The sequence below is a fragment of the Haemaphysalis longicornis genome, unplaced genomic scaffold (assembly GCF_048455015.1).
Source record: "Haemaphysalis longicornis isolate Haplotype H1 unplaced genomic scaffold, Haemaphysalis longicornis Haplotype H1 scaffold_4, whole genome shotgun sequence".
Lineage (NCBI taxonomy): Eukaryota > Metazoa > Arthropoda > Arachnida > Ixodida > Ixodidae > Haemaphysalis > Haemaphysalis longicornis.
Window position 1 is genome coordinate 132,998,032 of NW_027526361.1, and position 25,951 is coordinate 133,023,982.

General features: G+C 45.3%; 1 protein-coding gene across 1 annotated transcript in view; it reads left to right on the plus strand.

Moving 5' to 3' along the window:
- Gad1 (glutamate decarboxylase) overlaps positions 1-25,951 on the plus strand; it is a 152,882-nt gene that overhangs the window by 92,503 nt on the left and 34,428 nt on the right. The window contains exons 4-6 of the mRNA XM_077707721.1: positions 12,931-13,021; positions 15,784-15,890; positions 20,961-21,076. Coding sequence (XP_077563847.1) covers positions 12,931-13,021; positions 15,784-15,890; positions 20,961-21,076 — 314 coding nt within the window. The remainder of the gene's footprint in view (positions 1-12,930; positions 13,022-15,783; positions 15,891-20,960; positions 21,077-25,951) is intronic.

Sequence of the window (25,951 nt, forward strand, 5' to 3'; positions counted from 1 at the left end):
CGGGTTGCTGACGCAGAACGGCCCCCTCGCTGCGTCACGTTCCGGCGGCGCAGTCTTGCGCACTGCGCATTCCTCCGCCGCGCGACGTAACCGCCAGAAGGGCACCCCACGCGACGTCTCGCCACACCGATCATCTGACGTCAGCGGCCCGTACCTTGCGTAACAGATCCCCGCCAACGCCGGCACGGCGGGAATGCGCCCGGCATCGATGCCCGTCGCGCTTTCCATCCCCTCTGCTTTTCCTTTATTTCCTCTTCGCAATCCGAAGAGCAGATAAAAGTGGGAGAGCGGGAAAGCGGGAAAAGAGGGGAGAGGGAGCGTTTTTCCACATGCGCGCTTTCCGGCGCGGCGTTTGAAAGCGAGCAAGACGGATGGCGGTGTCCGGTTTGAACAGGGAGAAAGGATCCTTCTCTTCTCGGTCCGCGAGGCGGGATAATCGTCCCTGGCAGCGGCGGCGGCAACTCCCGGTCGATACCCAGAGCGGGAAGACGGCTTCCCGAAGGAGGCGGGCTGGCCGGTGGGCGGCCCCGCCCACTCTTCCTTTACCCCTCCCCAAAAGGGACGAGAAATGTCTCGCTGGGGCTGCACTCCCGTCCGCGCCGCCCACGCCGACCCCGGTCTCGATCATGCTTGTCTGCCTTTGTTGATTACCAGCAGTGACGATCGACTCCGCTTAAGTAACGCCTGCCACCGAGCGATCCACCGTGAAGTGTGGGTGGTGGCCGAGCTGCGTAGGTGAGACGTCCAGGACAGATGTCGTCACTCTTCGTTCACGTGGGAGGCGTCGGCGCAACGTCAGAGGTCCTTTTTTCCCGTCACATTCATTTACCAATGTTTTCATTCGTCACGGTCGAAAAGAGGTGTCCTTCGTCCACTTTGCAAAGGGTGAGAGAAAGTTTGCTATTTCTTGAGGGCCCTGTGTTGGTCATCTGCGTGACATCGACAACGAGGCTCGTGCTACTGTTGTTGGCTCTGGGGTTAGGCTGTGTGATAGGAGAGTTTCAGATCAAAAATGGTTTGGCCCTACGTAACTCTTGGGGAATTCCCAAATGAATAATTGGTGCGGTGCCTTACTCTTTGCCTGACAAACCACCAAAACAAAGAGGGAGAGATAGATGTTGCCGACAACACCCAAAACAGAGTTTAGCGAATGGCTTTACCTCACAACATGCAAAGCCTAGAGACAGCTACATAAGAATGGCCTGAGGCGAATGCCGATAGAGGTACCTCTGGAAGTGATTGCGGTGCATGGTGGCAGTGATTGCGAGTGACGTCCTGTGAGATTCCCTGCGGGGAATGCCCCTAGGCGATGACTTGGCTGTTATGTATGTAAGAGATTCCGTTACCTTGTGCGTACGAGCCCGCCATTTCCTTTACGCACTTAACACCCCCTAGTATTTGCTATCGACCATTTATTCTATGGTTTTGAGCAACTGTTAAAAGAGTCCCGCTGTTCGGCCTCAGTATCCTAGGTGTTAAACCATAAGTTTTTGCGCTAACGACCTTGGTTTGAGCCCAGTAGTACAAAAAAATTTTGCAAAACCGGTGTTTTTTTACTGTCAAGTGTTTTTTTTTTCAGTTCTACGCATCCTTTTCGTAAGTTACTTCGGTTTAGTATCTTTTAGATCAGTTCATGGGCAGGACGAGACATATAAACAACACGTTCAAGTGGGGTTCTGCATCACACCGGGAGTGCCTGGCTTGTAGCTATCTTGGAACAGAATATTCCTACGTGTGTAGCCCATGAGACTTCTGCTGGAATGACGAGTTGGTTGCGATGCATACGCAGTCGTTCAATTAGCGCTGAGAAAAAACGGTGGACAGACAGGGAAAATAACACTTGCATTCACTGTCTGTCTATCGCCTTTTCTTCGCGCTGTTTAAGCGCTTCCACATGGACCTCAGGCATTTGCAACATTTCTTCTACACCAGAAAACACGTGAGCAAAAAGGCGGCAGGCGAATTGAGACTTCCGCGCCTGGCATAAGGCGTGGTAATATGACAACCGCTTCGGAAACAGTGGAACGTGGATTCAGTTTTCAGTCTTGAACGGCTATTGCGGAGAACCACACCCTCTGATTTCTATACTTATGTTTTGTTACCAGCGCATGGCTCCGCACGGCTACGTTATCCTGGTTCAACAAAAGCGCGCATTCCCTTCTTTCGTATGCCGCGCATGCAATTTTCTTTGATGGCGAAAGAATCTACCGTATGGTCAATATATCCTAGACAGTTCTTGTCTGATCTATAATGTTAAGTATTGTCAAGCGAAGTAGTCATCTAATGTTAAGTTATTTGCCATTACTGGTAATTTGCCGGGAAGCTGCGAATGGCTAATTTTATCCAATTGGCCGTCACTCTCACCACGTGCTATGAGATAGCTTCAACCCAAAACATCCAAAACATCGTCACCAATGGCTTTGATATGGCGCATCTCTTTACGTTGCTTTGTTCTGTTTTTGCATGATAGCGTGCATAAAGTTTCCGTCACGGACCGGTCTTCCTTTCCGCGGCTGTCACTGTATCGGTGTGGTCAACTTCCCCGCACTATAATTGTACTTGCGGTAGAGCACGCTTTACAGGCGAACAACAATTTTAGTCACATTCGCGGTAAGAGCTCGGCTGTTATCTGTAACAGTTATTCACATTAGAAAGGAAAGGGGAGTAGGTTGAAAAAGAAGGGCGGGGGGTTGATGAAAAATGTTTTTCGTGTCACACACGCACAGCCGTTTGTTCTTATTCTCGTTGAAAGTTGTCAACAGTTTCTCGGCAGTTGCTTTGCCCCAGGCGTGCGCTGGGGAGCGGGCCAACGTGTTAGCATGCGTCGGTGCCCACGCACGCTGTCAGGGCTTATGCGGTGCCGTGATAGCGTGGCCGTTGTGCAACACCCAGGCTATAATGGAAGCGTTTATCTGATGTTGTCAAAACCAGGGGGCTACGCAACCCACCTCTTCCTCCAAAGAATTGGGTGTTGACCAACCGTCCCAGTGTCAACCACCCCACGGTTTGCGCATGTTCCTGAAAAAGGGGATTATGCAACACACGCGATATTCCGCTGCTGAAATCTGCACGCCTGTGATTAAGACAGAAATGAGCCTTTGAGCAACGCGCGTTTTAGTGCACTGCTGAAAATGCTTATTAAAAGGCCGTGGCGCAAAGGCTGGCACTCGTTAATTGCAGACCATGCTGAAGCGTGGTCTGCCGTACATGGGTGCCACTTGCGCCACCAAAGATGGCGGCCCATTCCGCGGGGCTGAGCGAGACAAAAGATGCAACACTCGCAAGGAAAATGGGCAAAGGCCCTTCGGTAGAGTCGGCTAAGTTCCCCAAGGTTATTCTACTACAGTTGTCGCAGTGATTACAATACTTTAAAAGGATTCTATTTATTTTTATTTATTTCGGTACCTTCAATGGCCATGGGGCGTTGCAGCAGAGAGTGGGCTTTGTTACAAGTAGTGGAAAAAAACTACATAAAGGGGAAGTTTGCGGGGAAAGAAATGCGAAGCCATAATTGCAAAAACAGCGACAACTCACAGAAAATATATGCAAATACACAGGATAAATAAAGAAATAACACTGTAGAGCAAGGTCCCGAGCGCCATAAGCTAGGGGAACACAGAAAATGACACTTGTGCAAAATTGCAAAAGAAATTGTCAACGCGAGGAGAACATAACCTATATACAAACAGACAAAGTAATAAACACATGAGAGGACACTATTATAGCACAGATAAATGTCGTTCAATAGCGGAGCGAAATGGTCGCGCATCGGTGTGACAGTAACTACCGCGCTTGGCTGGCGGTTTCAATCGTCTGATGTTTGAGGTATGAAGGAATGGAAGCGCGGATAAGTACGACAATGAGGGATGTTCACTTTTGAAAGGGTGATCTATCCACGACGATATGTATAACCGGCTGGAAAGAAATTCATTTTTCAGCTGTGTACTGAGGTGGTAGATTTCATGAAACAGGTTAAGCCATGACAGCTTTCTACGAAGGGAAAGAGGAGGCAGGTTTAGCGTAAGTTTCATTGAAGATATACTGGCCTTGTGAGCGCAATTAGATAGGATAAAGCATGCACTGCGGTTTTGTACGAATTCAAGGGCGTTAATAAGGTAGTCGTGCGCTGGGTCCCACACTGAACACGCACACTCGAGTTTGAGGCGGCTTAGTGTCTGATAAAGGGATATGTTTAAGTCAGATGTAGCCATAAAAAAATTACGCCGCAGATATCTAAGTGTTCGGTTTGCATTGCTGATAATATAATTAACGGGCGTTTCCCAGGATCAGTTGTTAGATATGTGTACTCCTGGATACTTGTAAGTAGTTGCTATTTCAAGTTATCCCTGAATCGTGTATAGTGTGGGTAATGTTTCAGCAAGATTTTTTCGTCGCGAAATTCTCATCATTTTACATTTTTCTAGTATCTAAGCGCGTTTGCCAATTTTCACACCAATTTGTTCCTTCATTGAGGTCAGACTGCAGTGTTGATCAGTCAGCCGTAGAAGAAATCACTCTATAAAATGCAGTCATCTGCAAATAATCCAATGAGAGATGTAATGGCGTTAGGCAGGTCATTGATGTAAATAATAAACAAGAGTTGGCCGAGCACGGGACCTTGGGGTACGCCTGAGGTGATTGGGCAAAAAGATGAATCGTAATCATTGGCTGTAACAAACTGTGATCTGTCGGATTAAAAGTTTAAACTCGGAGAATACGGAGGTCGATGTCTAAATTACGCAGTTTGTCACATAGCAGGTGATGAGAAACGAGGTCAAACGCTTTATAAAATTAAAAACAATGAAATCAATGAAATGACCGTCAACAAAAGCGCAGAAAAGGTCATTTGTAAAAGAAATTAACTGAGTTTCACTAAAAATGATTTGCGAAAGCCGTGTTGGCATGGTGAAAAAATTTATTTTCAAGAAATGTAACCAGGCTTGAGTAAATGATATGTTCGAACAGCTTGCAAGGGACACTAGTCAATGATATGGGACGATGATTAAGAAAGTTATGTGTATCACCAGACTTGAAGAATGGTACCACATTGCCAATTTTCGAATCGTCAGGTAACACACAAGAAATAAACGATTGAGCAAAAATTTCAGGAAGAATTATGGAAAAATAAATGTGTGTTGTCCACAAATTTTGAGTTTATTCCATCAACCCCTGACGATGAGGAAAGCTTTAACTTGGCGATTAGTGGTATTATTCCAACCCACTTTACTACTAATGGTTCCATTGGAGTAGGTGTTGCGGTACCGCAGGGATATGAATGAGGATGTGGCTGACACGGTAGGAAAACGTTTTTTAGCAGAACGCAGCTTTCAGAATGGGGTACACCTGCACCCTTTTCGTCAACTAGAGATATTGAATTTGTTTTGGTGCCACGAATGATGTACCAGAACTTTTTGGTGTTCTGTACAAGCAAATAAGGAAGGGTATCATTGAAAAATACACGTTTCGCACCTCGGATAGCGTTCCGAAATTCTAAGTTGCAGCTACGATACGTGGACCACGTTGTGTTGTTATTGCCTTGTCTTGCTTTGTGTTTTTTTAAGAGACGTGTAGGAGTAATGTTGAACCACTGGGGCCGATTATTGCAAAAAGGGACTTGTAAAGGTGTATACTTATTGATTAAAGAATGCACTTGGTCTTTGAACAGAGCCCAATTTGTTGCCACAGTTCGTTCATACAATGTGGCCATATAATCCTTAAAAAATACCTCCAAGTCTTTACTAATCGACAAGACGTTAGCTTTTCGGTAATCACGGACGTACTTTGGCTTACCGCGTGTTTTGTTTGTGCTTGCTTCAATAGAAAAATTGCGCCCACATCCCCGAGAGGGGAACCCTGTGTAGATGCGACGCATCGTGGGGTTCACTTGGTGTTTCCGTTGGATTGATTCTGAAATCGCGTGAAACGTGTCGGGAACGCGTATGATTATTGTTTTATGATTATTATTATGTTTTATTGGCCAATCTTGGTCAATCTCTCTAAGTGGTATGCTTGGGGCTTCGCTGTCGCAACGACCTTTACTCCATCATTGTTGCTGTAAGTGGGAGCTTCTTTTCTTTTATTGCAAGTGTTAATCATTGCCCCATCATGCGTTGTATAAGTAGCTTCTTGACGTAGTTTGAATGATTCAAGGATATAAGGCGCGTTCGTAGCATTTGATTCTGTCTCGGTTTTGTGGCGCAGTGGGAAGAGCACCATGTCCCTCCCGTTCCGCCCACAGGGTCGTGGGATCGAAACCGGGCGCCGCTAACTATTATTTTTTGTATAGTGTAGGGGGAGGGGTGCGGACAACGCCGTATGGAGGGACAAGGCGAGTGAATGAGATGCAGTCGCATCTAAAATGGATGAAGCAGTGGTCACTGAGCCCTGGCGTGCAAGCGAGTGAGCAAACAAGATCTGGGGACGTGGTAAGGACTACATAAAACACATTAGCTCTCGTTATTGACATCCGGGTCGGTTGGGTCACAAGTTGTGAAAAATAAAAGGTCGAACAAAAATCAAGAAACTCGGCAGTTTCTTGTGATGAGCCTGAAACTCGAGGACAGCGTTGTGTCCAAACTATCTTGCGGTAATTAAAATCCTCCAAAAGAAAAAGGAACGATTTGGGAAACCTTATTGCAATGTTATTAAGCACGTCATGGAGGTCATTACAAAATCAGGAGGGGCCGTTTGGTGGTCTGTAACAAATACAAAATATTGCGTCACGGTTTTGTATGTGAACACCTGCGCAAGCTATTTCCACATGAGATGAAAGTGGAACAGCAAAAGACCGAAGATAGTCGGCGATTGCAGCGAGCACCCCTCCACCCGCTCTTATGCCTCGATCACAACGATAAAAATTAGAAGACTTTTGACAATGTAAAATTTCGCTACATGACACCTTGGCAGATAACCAGGTCTCAGTTACTGCCACGACATATGCGTTACATGTATCAATGAATGAGGATAGATAATCACGCTTATTCAGGACACTGCGAATATTTGAGAGCAGGCAACTGATTTCACCGCCTAGCTATGACTGAGGGGTTCCACGTGCAGCTGTGCGTTCTGCGGTAGCAGCGATGTGTACGGGGCATCATCTTTATGAACATTAATTTCACACACACTGTCAGAGGACTGTGCATAAATGTAATATTTCTTGTTGAGGCAGACTTTGTTGTAGCAAATTGAAAACGGCTGTCCGCTAGCTTTACCGAATTCAATCAGCTTCTTTCGCAACTTTCTAGTTGCAACGAGGAAATCTTCGGTTATGCTTACATTAGACGGCTTCAGTTTCGACCGAGATGAAAATACCAAGTCCTTTGTCTTGAAACATTAAAATTTAGCTATAACGGGTCTAGGCTTGTAATGAGACATGTTCGATTGCCCCTTCGGAAATCGGCGTTTCTAGGATAGAAAGCACTTCGAGAATTTTATTTTATGATTCAGCCAATGACTCAGTTTGACTATCGGGTAGCCCATGAAAATTTACGTTTTCACGACGTGACCTATCTTCGAATTCGTCAAGGATACGCGTAATGGAATCCTTTTCACAGCGTACTGCTTCAGCAACGAAACCAGAAATGCCGGGCGGAGGGCATCCTTGAGACGCAGCCATTTTTTATTCTACTGCCAGAAGTATTTCGTTATGGTCCGTAATTTCTTTTTGGGAGTTTAACTGAATTTTTTTCACTTCTTTCAGTTGCGAAAGCACTTCAATGGGAATTTTATCAATTTTCGCGTTCAGCGACTTTAGCAGAGACAGAACGTCTCTATTCTCACTAGGATCATTAGGGAGGAAAGTTTAACTAACATCATTAAGATGGCCAGGATTTACCTCGATGTCCTCGCCTAAGGGTAACAGCTTCACAGAAAAAATGCAGTCACAAACAATGCCACATACAGTTCCCGGACTTATGAATAAGTTGACATTGCTAGAGCGTTTAACAAACAAAGAAGGTCGAGGACCAACCTGTACAAAACAAAGCAAAACTTGAGCCAACCACGTGGCAGCTGCTCTCCCAAGACCACTGAAGAAGTATGCCGCCAGGCCATCCTTGCATGGGCGGCGAAGCACCAATGTCGATGACTATGTGGGTTGTACGAGACCAGTAACCGAAGGCAGAAGATCGTAGTGGAAGTAAGCGGGGGACGCCGGGCATCGCTCCTCGGTCACTTGCGTAGGAAGTGAGCACGAAGAATTCTAGATACCGGTAGGCACGGGCCGTTGATTGACAAGACCTGAGCAAAGCAGAGAAAAACTTGAGGCAACCGCGTGGCAGCTGCTCTCCCAAGCCCACGCCCCGGTTGCTAGAACTCAGCAACACTTTCTGAATGAAAAATCAACAACACAATGGAAACGTACATGTTACGGAAGGCGGTGCAGTATGCATGCTTTAAATATCTATCATGGTTCGACAGAAGCACCATTCTTTTGAGCCAATTGTCCTTTCTTCATGTCACTGAGGGTTTTCTTTTTTTTTTTTGACAAATCTAGTTCTGAATTGAGCTAGGTTGCTTGAAAGCCCCAATTCCAGCGTTCCCGACATTTTTTAGAGCACGTGGTCACATTCTGGACTGTCGTTATAGACTACCCCGCACAGTGGTGTACAAATGTAGTCAAGTTTCATAATTTCTATCCAATATTATTCATCTTCTTATCTTCCATCGTCCACTGCAGCTCGCATTGTATACTGAATGTTTGTGGGAAGTTTGGCAGCGTTTTTGCTTTCATTCAAAAATTTATCTAGCTGATCTTAGCTAACCAACTGTATAAAAACTGCCAGTATGGTGTCTCATCAAAGTTTTCCAAATAACGAAACGTTGAACTTTTCGTTCAGAGAGGCGTTACAAAAAACATTGGGAGTTTAACGCGCCGATGCTACACCTGCCTATGAGGCACACAGTAGCGAACGCCTCCGGATTAACTTTGTTTAGACTCCGCCTGCCCCTAGGGATCTTTACACCGTGCACCGAAATCTCAGCACACGGGCGTGCTTGTTCGTCGCCACCCCGACAAAATCGAACTCACATCATTGGGCTTAGCAGCATAACGCCTTGGCTACTGAGATACCGCGGCGGGTTGGTCACGAAAAAGGTCTGATGATTGGTACCACTTTCGAGACAATTCCAGTATAGAAAATAACAGTGCTTCAAGTACTTGAAGGGTGTTTTGGAGCGCTCCTTCTTTTCATGAACGTTGAAGGGCTTCTCGGCCCAACAAGCCCACTGTGCTTCAGTTTTACACCGAACAGAACGCCAGTCGCGAGCGACTGTCCTCCAGTCCTCCCGATATTCAGTACAGCAATGTTTATGCTAAATTTTCACTCCAATATAGAAAACATACGAAAGAAAGTCTGACCGAAAGGTCTTATTTTGAGGCCCTGCGAGGTCTACCGGTATGTAAGTGCCTGCCAAATCCTTATGCACTGGGTTGTAGCTGGCAAAACCCGAACTCCAAGCCAAGAAGTGATAGGCCGGAGAGCACAGTTTAAATGCATGTTACGCGAAGAGTCGCATTCTTTCCTAAGAGCACATGGCCTGCCGGTCCGTTTTGCTCTGTTAAAACTCTACTTCTTCCTCCTATCACCTTTTGCTCTCCCCGGGCCGTGACTCGAGCGTCTACATGCCGAGAGCGGTCGACCACCGTTGAACACTCTTAAGCTACGTATGGCACCAAGACTTCCAGAACATAGACCCTCGCTATGCATTATCGAATCAGAACGGAAAATGAGGGGCTCGTTGAATTAATACGGAAATAAGGGTAGGCGGTCAAGAAAGCCAAAGAAAGGAAAGGGGAAAATGTGGTAGGAAATTTTATTATCCTTGAAACAGATGCAGTCTTTTGAAAGAAAGAAAGAAAGAAAGAAAGAAAGAAGGAAAGAAAGAAAGGAAGAAAGAAAGAAAGAAAGAGAAAGAAAGAAAGAAAGAAAGAAAGAAAGAAAGAAAGAAAGAAAGAAAGAAAGAAAGAAAGAAAAAAGAAAGAAAGAAAGTGGAGAAAAACATGCCCGCCGGGTGGGATCCGAACTCACGACCTCCAGAATACGCGTCTGGTGCGATCACCACTAAACTACCGGCGGGGCTGTGCTCCCCTTCCCTTTCTCGGGTATTTGTGTTCAGGTATTTGTTTCCTGAACTCGGAAGATGGTAGGTAACACAAGAAACAGAAAACTTCGGACAAGGTAGCGACCTCGACCGTTGCCAACATTTCAGCAACGAGGGTAAGTTTCTTTGCTGAAACATTGGCAACAATTGAGGTAGCTACCTTTTTTGAAGTTCTCTTTTTCTTGTGTTACCTACCATCTTCCAAGTTTCATTTCTCCCTATATCTTTTTTCGCTATCTCTCTATTACTCTTCCTCTCTAATGCCTGTGTGTTGTTTTTTTTCTTTTTTAAATCCCTTAACGCTATCAACGTCATTCGAGAGCTTTCTAAACGCTCCCTCCACTCAGGATTTCCGACGCAGCGCACTCCACACTCAAGCAGCCTCTCTTTCCCCGCCATAGATTCAAGCGCTCAAACGCGCCGGGGCCTACGTAGCGTGCTTGACGCCGTTGACAGCGGGCGCGTGGGAACGAGTCCTGCTACACTTCGAGTCCCAACGTAAAGCGCATAGTGTGAGATGCAGTCAGGTGCGCAGAGCCCGACTGTTCACATGACCACCTCGCTAAGAGAAAAGGGAAACAGTGTCAAACTACGAGAGACGCAATTTTCAACTCAACCGGCACGTAAGTGCCTTCTCTTGTCGCCAGCATCGGCTCGCATTCGAACGCCTCTTCGACATGGGAAAAGCTGCAGGCCGTGCTCGATGTAACCCAGAACGCCAATACGAGGCTCTCTCCCTCTCACTGCTTTTCCTGTTCGACGAGTCCTAAGGTTCCCCCTCCACTCGCCGTTGATGATTTCCTTCACCTTTTTCTTTGTATTGGGGTCAAACAGCGTGCACTAATGAACGAAGCCCGTTGCAGTTATGCCTCGGTTATGCAAGGAAGCCTGCAATAATTAGCGGGCCTTCACTTATGCATAATTTGAAGTTTCGAGACCAAAGTTTCAAGTTGCGGAATTGATGCTGAGTACCGACAGTACGGACGACAGACGCCAGCCAAGCAGAAGAGGTGGCCATCGCTCTCGCCCTCACGCACGGAGGCGTGCAGACGATCGTCACAGACTCCGAGACGGCTTACTGCAACTACCGCAAGGGGATCGTCTCCCACGTGGCCCTAGCAATTCTCGCAAAGCGCAGCCCACCGGGACGAGACGTGGAGCTCGTGTGGGTTCCGGCACACTCGACAGTGGAAGACAACGCCCTCGCCGACCACTACGGCCTCAAACTAGCAGACCGGGCCGAGGATGAGTCGGAGCTACCGCACCCAATTACGAGCTACCGCGAGATTACCCGGTTGTACAGGAGCGCCAGGTGCAGGCTTCCCGTGCCGCACCAGCAACTCGAACGCAAACAACAAACGGTCGTGCGCCGCGCACAAGCGAGGTCACTGGCGCACCCAGCTTTATTGCACGAGATGTTCGCGGCAGAACACGACCCCATCTGCCCATTCTGCAAGAAGACTGAAGGCACCCTGCCGCACATACTGACGGAGTGTACTCAGCTCAAGAATCCCCTACCTCCCCCCCCCACCCCCCCCCTACCCGAGCGATGGGAGATCTTGATGTCCAACCCCGCCCTGTCGACGCGGCAAGAGCTCGCGTCCAGGCGCCAGGAGCTATTGGACTCGTATGGCATTTGTGAATGATGCATTGCGAAAATGAATGATGCATTGACGTAAGCTGCCCTGCAATCGCTTGAGACGACGTGCCATTCAACTGCAACTAAGGAATTATCGCGTGCGTATTGGCGTTATACTTGCATGACATTGTTTCTGCTCTCTTTTTTTCGTGTCTAGTCTGTTTGATTTCTCCAGCGATGTGTTTTATTTGTCGAACATTCGATTTCCCAAAGATTATGCTAACAAACCGAAACACCACAACCTTCGCGTATTGTGTATACTGCCGAACTGAAAATTATTTTATTATTCGCGCTAAACTAAGAACTAATCATTTCAAGGTGTTAATAACGCAGCCTTTCCAATCAATTTATAGTCGTTTTTCTGCTCATTTAAATGCCCGTAATACCACTATGCTGGTTTCTTTTTACTTTATCAGCTCACTTTATCCCGAAAACTGTGGGCGACGGATCGGTTACGCTGACGGTCAGCAGTACGAACTGTCAGCCAATGTTCCAAGTGGGTTATAGCGTAAATAGAGCGCATCTGAATAAAAAAGGATAAGGTTTAACACTTCTAAGCCCAGCTATCAGGAGCGAAACCAAAAATTACGTGCACAGAGATTCGGGAAAGTTTGCCTTTGCTTAAGAGTTCGCAGCCTGCCATCTAGCTGTATTCACTGGATGAGTGAATTCATCCTTTCGCTTGCGCTGAAGGAGACACACAGACAGCTCAGCCGGCGCTGCGCCATCAGTGGTGAGGCTGAGGGACCAAGCGCAGGCGAAGCAGCCGTTTCCCCCTTGCGTAGTCACGTGACACCTCAGCAGCCGGGCTCCGAGCGAGTCAAACGATCGGGACGAAAAGCGCAGCTTTCGCGCCGGCGGCCGAGCTATCGTAATAGAGTCTTCGCTCTAAAACAGAAGGAAGCAAGAGGCAGAACACAGGAAGCGTCTTTTCGGGGCACTCGTCCAAGAGTCGTTCTCTGTGCGTAGAGCGCGGAGAAAAAATTCACTACTTTTTTTTTCGAGGTCAAGCATACCAAAAGGTATAACTTCTATGCAACATGGGTGCCTTACACCACCTTCAGAATATTCACTTATGCTTTTTTCCTTTCCCTTTTCTTTTTTTGACTGGTTACGCCTTGTGCACAGCTTACCCCAAAACTTGAATCAGGTTTAGTAAAGCGCCCGTCTCTTCTTGGCCTCCTTGGCAGGTCACCCGCACTTCTTCAACCAGCTTTCGAGCGGCCTGGACATCGTCTCCCTGGCGGGCGAGTGGCTTACCGCTGCGGCCAACACAAACATGTGAGTACCGTTTCGCACGCTGTCAGAAGCTGGGCGAGCGAATGCCGCCAGCTATTTGTGGTGCCAGCTTTTGAAAAGGCCTACGGCAGTGCCGACGTCTGGACTAGTAACTGCGGTGCTCGCAACAACGGAACAATAAATGTGTCCTGGCTCTTCAAGCATCGGGAGTTATGCACACCGCTAACACCGCTATATTATGGGGTGCGCTACAGTGGAGACCTTCGGCTTTCTTTAGACCTCTTAACACGTGCGAAAGGCTTGCATACAGGCGTCTTTTTCGCCTCTATCTCAAAACCCAGCCATGAGAATGATAACCGGTTTATTCTTTGCGTCGATCATGTGTTAATCAATTGGGCAGTTCATAGCGTATACGGGCGAGGGCGGCGAGAAGTTGAAGCGCTACCAAACCGGCTTCTAAAACCCCCCGTACACACGTGGAGTCATAGACAAATAAAATGCGAACACAAAAAAATGAATGAGAACACACAAATAGCGCAATTTCTTTTCATTCAGGTAAAATTACGCGTTGCTTAATTAGAGTAACAAAATTGTGAAAGCTGGCTTTCCAAATTTACCACTAGGGCACCATTATTTGATCTGCACGAACAGTATTTATCGTATTTTCGTATTCGCATTTTATTTGTGCATGACTTTACATGCTTTTCAGTATTATTTGATCAGTCTCCATCACGGCTGTACACCGGATGTGGGATCGCTTTTGCCCTAGCATGCCAAAAAGCCAACAAAATGCGATCACGTGGCGTTGTTAATTCCTTCTGTTTTGTGAACCCCGGAAGCACCATCCAGATCTCTAAATGCGGGGTGAATAATGTGTAAGCGTGCATGCGTGTGAGAGAAAAATATATACGTACATAAAGTGAGAAAGAGTGAAGAAAATGAAAACATACGAGAAACAAACATCACAGTATTGCGCAACCAGCTTTACAAGTAATGCAACTTCTCAAACTCCACCTTCCCTACACAATTTCCGTTCACACAAAATGAAGCCTTAGCTAAGAAATCAAAGTTTAATACAGGCGAGCCCGCTTATAACGAACAGAACGGGAAACCGAAATCACTTCGTTATATCCGCTTTTCGCTATATCTGGACAGAAAATTTATGTATACCAATGGTAACGGGAAACAAAGATTTGTTCGTTATAGCCGCTGTATCGTTAAAACCGGGTTCGCTATAAGTGGGCTATAGTGTACTAAAAGTACACTAGTGGGGTTTGCTACTTTCGCGAATCTCACAAAGAGGGATATCAACGACATTTAATAAAAAAATGCGTGGCGCTAAAAATTTTGCCGTGTTTATTAACAAAGAATGTCTCTATGCAAAAAAGAAAAATGTATTATTTAATAAATCTATGATGAGCATTCGTAGCACAATTCACTGAATTTTGAAGGCAATGCTAAAATTCCCTTCTGTCCCGAAGGATTTCAGTCAGTATAAACCGTCAGTCAGTCACTCAAAGACAACACTGCGCGTTTTTGGCCTAGCTGTTGCAGCATTTCCAGGCAACAATTTGCGCGTAACTGGCAAGACTGTGAAAAAACTGCACCCGCACCATCTTTCTTCCCTATCTCGTTTCTTCGAGCAGTTTTTTGCGTCAATATTCAATTCAAGTTTATATTTCAAGCGCACGCTCTTGACTCGTGACTTTGTTCCCGAAAAATCTATCTGGGCAGCTGTGCACCCAAAACTAACGTCGGTTAGCTTTAACTTCACCTTCCTGGGGAGGTTTTGTTGCTTTGCGTTTAATCTGCGAGCTCTCAAGCCGTTTGTACACACGCGAAATAAATAAATAAATAAATAAATAAATAAATAAATAAATAAATAAATAAATAAATAAATAAATAAATAAATAAATAAATAAATAAATAAATAAATAAATAAATAAATAAATAAACAAATAAATAAACAAATAAATAAATAAATAAATAAATAAATAAATAAATAAATAAATAAATAAATAAATAAATAAATAAATAAATAAATAAACACGTTACAAATCTCCTCTGCTCTAAGTTATTCTCACCTCTACTTAAGGTCCCTTCAAGCTTCACCGGTTTTTTGGGCCTTCAGAATTTTAGAATTAAGGCAAGGTTTCATGCACTATCACTCTATGCGGCGACTATGTACACAACACTTGCTGGACATGATCTCGGCCAGAATGAAGCGTTTCGTTAAAAGTCAGGGTCGAAAGTTTTCGGTTCATCTATGCCAATAAATATATACGGAATAATTTTTTTTGTCTTTTGGTCGGAAAAAAACATGATCTGATTTATCATATCGCGACAGACAAATAAATTGCCGTAATGATGCAGTAATCATTTAACTCTATGTGGTCAGTATATGGAATGTAAACTTAATTCGCTGGGAACGCCAGTAGTTGATGTTGTATTTTCAGTTAAAAATCAGAGCTGTGAATTTATTTTTACACTTCCCACAACAATATCATCTGAAGGCTTCGTGCTGTTAAAGTAAATACTTTAAATACTCAGCACCAACAGAAGGGGTAGTGTAAAAATGTATAAACTAATGCTCACTAACAGAATCAGCGAAGAATTTGTTTCCGTATGTTTTTCACCAAGAAGGGTCTATTCCCAGATTTCACGTGAGCTTTTATGAAACCAAATAGGTAGTGAATGACGTGCAGATGAGGGCGAAAAGAACAGCACTGCTTCAGCACATCGTACTTCTTCAAAGCTCGCCTTACAAATCCATCGATGCGCTTTCCGGCCGGCCGTCGTTGCAGGTTCACGTACGAGATCGCCCCCGTGTTCATCCTCATGGAGAACGTGGTGATGAAGAAGATGCGGGATCTCATCGGCTTCACCAACGGGGACAGCATCCTGGCGCCGGGTGAGCTTCGCTCCTTCGTAGCACGTTCTTAGAGCTTTACTTCAACGCAAAACACGTGTGAAGGGTTCCAGTTTCGAATCCAGAAGGCGAGCTACGTAAATCTTTCTGTATGAAGAGATCGTACTTGCACTTTCACAAGTGACGGAAAGAACCTCTTCTGTTTCAATTTTTATTAAAGGTTTAGGGTTAGCGGGGGAGTTTAAGTTTCCTTCTGGCAGACACTCGTACTTGTGAGCATTAGTTTTCTTCTGATGAATAATATCTTGTGGGGGGAAAAAACAACTGCAGAAAGATATCATGCAACATTCAACAGGTCCGAAACATTTTTAGTGGACGTAACACTTGAAAGGCACTTTCTATAGTTTTTGGTGACCTCAGAACACCTTAAAAATTCATTCATTCATTCATTCATTCATTCATTCATTCATTCATTCATTCATTCATTCATTCATTCAATTCCTGTGAACAGGAATAATTTTCTGGTCAATCTAACACGCAGTGCTTGTAAAGTGACCATGCAGTTGGTGAAATAACACCCTTCAATTATTTTCCATCAGAAGTAACAGAATAAAAAATTGCATAAATTGATTCCCAGTGCATAACAAACGAAAAGAAAAAGTAAAAGGAGCGTTTTTGCTCCCGAACATTCATCAACCTTTTTTTTTTTTCTCCTGTCGTGCACTGGTATTAAAAAGTGTAAATTGGAATGTTGCACTTACTCATATCAAAGCGATACATCAACACCACACTCACCTGCAGGCATACAACTTAATGCGACTTCGAAATTATACACAGACATCGGCACGCGACTATAAACAAACATTGAACACAAAGCCGATAAACAATTTCACATATGTCAACTGGCATCGCCTACTCAGTGTTTATTGAACTTGCGCAGTATTTTCTAATTGATTTGTTCAGTTTTTTTTTTCCTGTTTATAGTACATAATTCATCACTCACTTCTCTGAACACCTCCGGAACATAGTAGTCCTGTGTTCTTTTTCTATGACTAGTGTACAGTAGTGGTTTCGTGTACCTGTAGGTTTTACGCAGTGGCACACCTTTTTTTACCGCTATTCTAAATTCTTTAGTGAAATGGCGATTTTTCAACACTGCATATTTCAACAGTCATTTCACTGGCGGTATACACGGAGCTTGGTATTTTTGCTGCGTACCAACGCCATTTAACGCTGTACCGTAGGTTACGCTCATGACTATTTTTCGAATTATTCGATTATTTCTTCTTTCTTGTTTTCCGAGCAAGTGCCGTATTAGGCGGTGCCATACCACAGCAAAGATTCAGCTAGCGAATTATACACTGTAAGCTTAACTTCGCCCAGAGCTCTACCTAGGGGGTGATACATCATTGCAGATATTCATCTTAGCTTGTCACCTATATGTCTAACGTGACTCTGTCATGTAAGATATTGTTCAAAAAATATACCTAAAAGCTTTCTGGTTGTTTCGAGTGATAAAGGTAAGCCCAGGCAGGAATTACAGTCTGAATAATGCAAAGAAAAAAAATCCTCCCGTTTATAGTTATAACTTCATGTGAATTCCTAAAGTAAACAGCTTTGTTTCCTGCTTTTTTACAAAATTACAATATTCCTGAAACCAAATAACTAGTTTTAAAATGTCGCCCTCTAGGCGCTGAAACCCTGCATCAATATTGGTAACATCTACAGTTATCACTGTGTCTTCCGCGTACTGGAATTTTTTTTCTAATTTAAGGATAGAAAGTCGAGTTCCGCAACATGAATGTTGAAAAGCAATGGTCCTAACGCAATTCCCTGAGGAACTCCATAATTTATTGGCCTATAACTTCGTTGATCTCGGTTTGTCGAAACGCGGTCAAAATTTTGTGATATATCAGACTTTAAGAATACCGGTTAAGCACTTTAGAAAGATAGCTTTAATATTTGTGTTGTATTCGAGCTGCTTCATCTTTCGCACCAACCAGAGGAAACGTCTCAAAAACTTATGGCAGCCAACTTTTATAGCATAGAAGATGAAGCATAAAGGCAGGTATTTTTCAGTCACGAATATTCAAAGATCTTATTTCCTCAGAAGTGCGAGGAGGCAGGCTGGGACTAAACGCTACCCCAGCCCCCTTTGTACTGCACCCACGCCCCCTTTGGTACAGTACAATAAAGAAGCAAAATCAAATAAGCTGGAAATTCTAAAGTTTGAGTAATAAAAATACAAGCAAAATGTAGACCACCAGACATTAAACAACAATATGAGAAAGGTACAGTAAAGTACATTACAGGGCAAAACAGTAAAGTAAAATAAAATACAAGTGGACAGACAGGATATAACTATAGAATATGAAAGCATAAAAACAATAACTGTAACAAATAATGTTCAGAATAGGAACTGCTTGGGCTTAAACATCGCCGCGTAGGAAGGCTTCGGGATAGCTGAGGACTAGCTGTCGCCCCAGCTCGTGCACATGGACAGGAATGAATGCACCATATATAATACAAAATTTTCTACATTTTGCAAACGTGCTAAGTTTTTTGGCACTCACTAGTAACCTTTCAACTTTTCAGTAAACCCGATTCTGGATTGTCAGGAACAAACAAGCCGTATTGCCACGAAAGTATAAACGATGAAATCCTTCACATCGTACAACGTGCGAAATCCCACGGATAAGCACTCCTTCTTATTTTTATTTTGCCGGTTGTAAGCGAAATCTGAAGCAAGGTTTTGAACCGGTATCGACAGCGGCCTTTGAGATGTTCTCCTCTGCAATATACCGCCTACGTAAAAATAATACATTAAACGGCGTAATGCGGCTGCCGTTGCCTCCAAGCTCACAAAAGCTTTCAAAACTTGAAGTTAATTGCGACCTTTGTCGCGTTTACGAGGTTTGTGGCACCGGTATATTGCCAATTCAGAGGTATTCGATTCTTTGTTCCAAATTTTCTACTACCGGGTATGATCCTGCTTTACAACGCCCGTTTTTTAAAAAACGATAGTCTTTCTTGGGCTACTTAAACGCAGAAATTTTGGTCTGTCTGTCTGTCTGTGAATCGATTCAGCCAACCGGCCAAAGTGAAACGAAAGCTGCGCAATAGTCATATATACTCACAGCCAAATATAAACTTCTAAGTCCGATGTCAGTGTTCATACTTGTCAACATTGTTGAACAAGAACAAGACATTACGCGAATATAAGGCAGTAAATCAATACATACGTGACATTCGCAGTGTTCCTTTACTAAAAAAAATTCATGGATACTTGGGTTTTGCGATAGCAAACGAAATACTACCTCAACCGCAGAAAACCGTCACCTGCTGTTGCCAGCGCTACCTCCTGACGGCATTTTAAAAAACCAAACGAAAACAGTTACGAAAGGTTCCACTAGATAGGTTCCACTTTCTGCTTGGAACGCTCGTGCAGCAGGGCAACGTGGTTCTATATATGTTGTAGTACGGTGCCTCGATTCACGCGCGTTTCCGCCATACGGCAGCGCTACCATCGAGACACCCGACTTGGAGCAGTAGAACGCGGTAAATTCAAATTGACATGAGCAAACCTCTAGCGTGTTATCTTGGGAGGAACGAGAAGGGAGAGGAACAGCATGAGAGGTGAGCAGGAAAGAGAAGGGAGGCACTTACTTGCCTGGGGCGCCAGTCGACTATCGTCTTCCGGCGACATCTGCAACAAAAGGAGCAGATACGCGGCCATATTTTTACCAGAACCCGCTATGCGTTCTTGCAGAAATGGGGTCGATGTGCGGAACGCCTGCCATCAACACAAACACGAAGTCAATTTAAATTACACGCGCATGTTTTTGAGAAAGCCGTAACGCGTTTTTTCTTGTTCATAAATCGCACAAAACAGAAAACATTCCATAAATTTGGCTGAAGTATTGGTTTCTTTGCACGTGCCAGCTGCTGTGCGAAGGCGAAATGGTTGCGGCGTTCTTGCCACCATTTCAATATCACGCAAGTGCTCCAGGATTTCCACTTTTCTTCGGAAGGACGGGGGGGGGGGAGAGAATACTAAGAAAGTACTGTTTTACTGTTGTGGTGGCGCGATGGTTTTGGCATACTTGAAAGTTCCATTGCCGGTGCTGAGGCTTTCTCTTGTTTTGTTTTGAAACTCAAAGAAAACAGTTTACGTAGCAGATGGTGTTTCTGGTAATCCTGTTTCCTTTGAAAACAGCCCTCATCGCTGCTTCCTAAATTCGGCAGCAAACGGTTTTTCCTTTTTTTTTTTTTTTGAGCGACATATTCTCGAAAGTCGGGCCGCCGTTTGCTCCACTTTCTTTTATATTGCGTGGTCTTTGGATGGGTGCGGGCTGGAAATGAAGGAAAAAGAAAACTTGGAAAGAAGCAATTTTTTACGAAGCGACATTTTTAGCAAGCACACGTTTGCGATAGTGTAAGAGTAATTCAGCTACTACAGAAAAAAAAGTGGAGGGAGGGGGGTTATGCGGTCTCAAAACAAATTCTCCGTTCATCGACCGCAAACAGATTTCAAGAAAGGTACTTCCGTTCATACTGGGGGACAATCAGGCAGCGATCTTGGAATCAGAAATAAAAGACCAGTTGTGGTTGACACTGGAAGTGTGTAAAAGTGTGCACATTAGATTTTCAAAATTGTAAACATAAGGCAGCTTGTTGCCACCACTGTGTCGAAAAAAAATATGCGTTGTGTTGAGTGGTACGCTAGAAAATTTCTAATTGGTCACTATAAAAAGTAGAACCCAAAACAAGAAAAAGAAGCGGCAACTCAAAAAGATAGTCTCAAAAGCAAGAACTTATCTCTTCTATTCGCTCACGCCGAAACTGTTCATGTTGTATGAGTACTACAGTTATTGCAGAGATATGATCCGATAATTCTCTCTCTCGCTCTGTCTTTGTGAGTAAGTGTGCGTGTTTGGGTGCACACACACACAGCTACCTTAAAAACATGGGGCAAAATAATTTTTTCATATTTGATTCGCTCAGACAAAAGCATGAGACATTCGAGCTTGAATTATAAAGAGCCCAGTGTATATTTTTTTGGTTTGGGTAATTGAAACCCTTCCCCGTTATTTCTTCTGATTGCGTTTCCAGGTGGCTCGGTCTCCAATCTGTATGCTGTGATGGCGGCACGGCACAAGATGTTCCCCAACTACAAGACCATGGGCCTCAAAGCACTGCCGCAACTTGTTATGTTCACCTCCGAGGACGTGAGTGTTCTCTCTGCAGCCTCGTCTATAACTTTGCAGAATACAAATCTGCGCCATGCCGCCGCTTCTTTACAACAAATCCTTCCTGTTGTTCCAGCAAAAAAGTTCAACTGCACGTTTTACATTGCTGATAACATGCTACTACAGGCTTCTTTATCAGTATTTGAAACAATCTAAACCGAAGGATTAATTGGCGGACTGGTTACGCTGATGGCAAAACAGCTGCTGCGAACTGGCTATCATAACCAGTGTTAAGCACTTTCGCAGTCCATTCTTGTTTTTCAAAGCCAGGGCTTTGAAAAAGTCCGTTCGTCTAGTCTGTTCGTGTAGTCTCAGCCGAAGTGATGAGACGGTGCACCAATCACATTCTGCTGTTTAATTTGAGAAGTCCTTATTATGGATGTTAGGTGTGCTGTGAATCCTTTGCTTCTTTTTTTACTATTATGTCCAGGAAATTTACTGGTAAGCATGGCTGCGTAATGGGACCCCTGCACTGAAACATTCGTTTCAGAAGTCCCCCCTGTTTTGCCTCCGTTCAGCGGAGTATATCACAGCGAAAGCTTTCTTAATGGGACCGATGAAATCCTGTCAAAAAATTATTGCATTTCCCCATAGACCGGTTGGTGGACCGAAAAGCTCTGATAAGATCTCTGGACCCACGGCGCGTCCGTGAAAGCGGCCGCTTCCATTGTGTCAAAGCAGTTAGCTGAAAATCGCGAAAAGGGAACGTTTCTAGATAAGACAATACAAGCATCCATCATAAAGAAGGAGCACACTAGTGTACGTGTATCTCGTAAACACACTATTGGTATACATTTCAATCATTCGTAGATGTGTTTACTTGGTGCGCGAAAAATCGTCACATGGAATCGTTCTTCGTTTCCGATTTGGGTCTTTGAAGGCTTGACAATGGATTGGACGCACTTTCACGAAAGGTCGGACCAACGTTACTACTAAAGTCGGGTTGGAGCGTGCTTTTAGCGAAGGTTTCGACGCACGCTTGACGCAATTTTGACGTGAGAGAGCTTTCGTGCTTCTCTCAACTGTCTTTAGGAAGGGATTGTAACGTTTTACATATAGTGTTCCGGGCTTCGAAAGCTTCTACAAATTTCCTTATCTGTCGACAAAACAACAGCTGTAAACTTACTTAGGGAAAGAAACAGTCTGAAACAGAAATACGGCGCCAGAGCACCGCGAGGTGCCTCCGCCAATCAGCATCAGTGTTTCTAACATGAAGTTACTTGGGACTGGGGCTGTCACCGAAGCTACTCACCTGGCTTCCCCTTTTTTTAATGGCTGCGCCGAGGCAGCAGACTGGAGGCTCAGCCATCAAAACTTTCACTTCAAACGACACTTCGCAGGTGGTCTTACCCAGGTTACCTTGACTCAATCCTAACAGCGTATACGACACCGCGCATTGTTTCAAGATCTTGTTAACTCGCCTCCAGGTAACAGCCGCTGTGGTTTGGTAATATTTTGCGCGCCCCGTATCTCATGCCACCCTACGAATGACAACACCTCGCACCAATTAAATTCGGATTCCGAATACTTTTCCCAACATCCACTTACATACAGCTTAAAGGTGCTCGCATTGCATAAGCACAAAAACGGTTTCGAGTGTACAAGGGCAGGGAACTGCCAGCTGACGGGGCACGTACGGTTCGTTACGCCGGGAAGACCCCGCAAAGGCACGCGAGAACGGGAAACAATAGCAGCTGGGAAAAGATGGAGAGAGAGCGGGGGAAAGGGGGAGGGGGGGATGGACGGTGGTGGCGACAGCTTGCGGCGCGCAGGGGAAGAATTGTTCCTCTCCCCCCAGTCCCGCGCAGCAGCGCCCAACGTGTAACGGCTGCCCTAATCGGCGCGTGCCTTATTGGTTTCATTTCGCCGGGAACACGCGCCACACGTACGCTGCCTTCAGAGCCAGCAGCAGCGGCTGCGGCGGCAGCAGTAACAGCGGCAGCTTGTGTGGTTCGTCCTCTGCCCAGGCGTCTTCCCTCCATGCTTGCCGCCCTCTCCAAAGTGGCCCTTTTGCCTCGGCCCCCCAGTTTCGCGACAACGCTGCGATGCCACTCTGCCCTTTTCGCTTGTTTCTGATAGCCCTCTTCTTGGTTTTTGTCTTTCGGGCCTTCTTTCGTCATTCTACCGTTTGCGCGCGTGCGGGCCGGACGTCACGTTGACGTTCTGCCTCGCGTGAGTCAGCGGCCCGCGCTGTCGCCGTCGATGCCACAGCTTGCGAGAACGCACCGTGTACTACTACCTCCTGCCGCACTACTCAGGGAGTTGTGCAGACGTCACCGCCCGTGCCCGTCAGATGGGGAACCCGAGGAAATGTGCGGCAATACGCGCTGCTGCAGGCTGATGAGGGTTGCGGAGAGTGACGGCGACTTTCTTGTTAGCTCAGTGAGATAAAAAAAAGAACTAGGAGTATGGAAACAAAGATTAACTACTGAAGAACGAGATAGCTTCAAGGCGCTTGACTTTTTGTGTTTATTAATACATATTTTTGACGTTGTTAAGAAGGCGGCGGTTCTTTTTGATCCCATTTAAAAATTGTCTGCAGTCCCGTCTTACTATTTGTTCGGACCATGATAGAAACGGCCGCGCTGCGGAAAGGATGCAGCTATAGCTGACTTCAAAAAAGTCAAAGCAAGGAAACCGCTAACGCAATAGAAAGCAACACACAGCAGAAGTGTGTTGTCACAACAGCGAGGCCTACGCGACCGTGATGTTGTTTCTTCCCCGGCATGCTAGCGTTTGTTTATTTTACAGCGGAAGCTGTGTGTATGGCTTACGGTTCGGGGCGGTCATACGTTCCACGTGAAAACTGTTTCGCTGCTTTCAGGGTCATGACGAGGGAAAATTAACTTCGTAAAGGAGAAACTGATCGAACTAAATGCAAACCAATGTTAAGTTCTATAGCAATATTTTTCGCAAGAACTGTTCGCTGATTATGACAATTCTCTCTCGGGGGATTGGCAAAATGACTGGGGGTGCCAGGATGCCTCACATGTGAACGGTCCAGCAACAATCGGAATTCATTGCCTGAAGCAAAGTCCGTAATTGTGCTTGTTATTAATCAGGAACACGGCGTCAAGCTTAATTAAGAAAAAAAAGTTCAAATTGAAATTTCTGTTTCAAGCCCATAAGTGACATCTGGATATGGGGTAATGGAAGGCTACAAATGCATGTTCATTACATGAAGACGTTCGGTAACGTCAGAATCCTGAACACGCAGGCATTTTGTCTTTTCGTCATCGTGCGTGGAAGTCAGAAATCAAATCCGCGATCTCGTGGCCAGCATCGCAGGCATTCACCACGGAGCCACCACGGTGCGTGAAGCGAAGAGAGAGATGATCCTTTGAAGCATGAAGGAACAATGGATTAGAGTGAAGCGGCCATGCATGCACAGCTGTCGTCGCTTCGTGGGAATTAAATCTTCAGCCACCCACTGCAAGGTACACTAAACATTGCAAAACATGCAAAATATTGAGAAAGCGGACCAGTGAAACCATTAATGCTAATGTGTTTCAAACAAAAAAAGCAAGAAACTACTTCTAAGCGAAGACACTCCAAAACGCATATTGTTTGTTGGTGGAACGTTTAGAAAAAGTGACGGCGGAATTTCTGGGCAATGTATTCCTGAAATTCCTTAGTGGGCAATGCATTCCTGAAATTCCTTAGCGGATGTGTGTGATAACTTCCTTCCTTGCCTTCTTCGTCCGTCTTATCTACGGCAATATTATTGATTGTTACTCACCAACAATATTGTCATGAAGCCAAGAACGATGGAGGATCTCCCGTGTACGGGGGTTGATGCGTGGAAGAGCCGGGAGCGTTTTCAAAAACTTCGTCTTGAATATCTCCCACGTCGTCAGGGCGCGCTCGTGGTTCTCGGGCGAGCAGGGTCTTCAAGCTAAAATAACGCTTGCCGAAGTGTTTCGCCGTCGACCCTTCGGTTAAATGTCTGGACCCGCTCGAAATGCTCCAGCGATTCTTCAGTATGACCCGCTGCGGTGGCTAAACGGATATGGCGTTGTGCTGCTGAGCACAAGGGCGCGAATTCGATTCCCGGCCGCGGTGGTAGCTTTTGTGATGGAGGCGAGAAGCAAAAAAATTGCGCCCACCCCCCGCGAGGGGAACCCTGTGTAGATGCGACGCATCGTGGGGTTCCCTTGGTGTTTCCGTTGGATTGATTCTGAAATCACGTGAAACGTGTCGGGAACGCGTATGATTCTTATGTTTTATGATTATTATTATGTTTTATTGGCCAATCTTGGTCAATTTCTCCAAGTGGTATGCTTGGGGCTTCGCTGTCGCAACGACCTTTACTCCATCATTGTTGCTGTAAGTGGGAGCTTCTTTTCTTTTATTGCAAGTGTTAATCATTGCCCCATCATGCGTTGTATCAGTAGCTTCTTGACGTAGTTTGAATGAGTTAAGGATATAAGGCGCGTTCGTAGCATTTCATCCTGTCTCGGTTTTGTGGCGCAGTGGGAAGAGCACCATGTACCTCGCGTTCCGCCCACAGGGTCGTGGGATCGAAACCGGGCGCCGCTAACTGTTATTTTTTTTTATAGTGTAGGGGGAGGGGTGTGGACGAGAGAGGGGCATGGGAGAGGAGAGGGGGTGAGCGGCGGAGAGCGCAGCTCGCGCGGCGAGGAGAATAGGGGAGGGGCGGACGACAACAACGCCGACGCTGCATGGACAAGGCGAGTGAATGAGATGCAGTCGAATCTAAAACGCCTGTGTGTTTAGAGATTTCGGCGCACGTTAAATATCTCCAGGTGGTCAAAATTAATCCGGCGTGCCTCATCGCCTGCGTTGAAACCCCACAATCAATCAATCAATCAATCAATCAATCAATCAATCAAT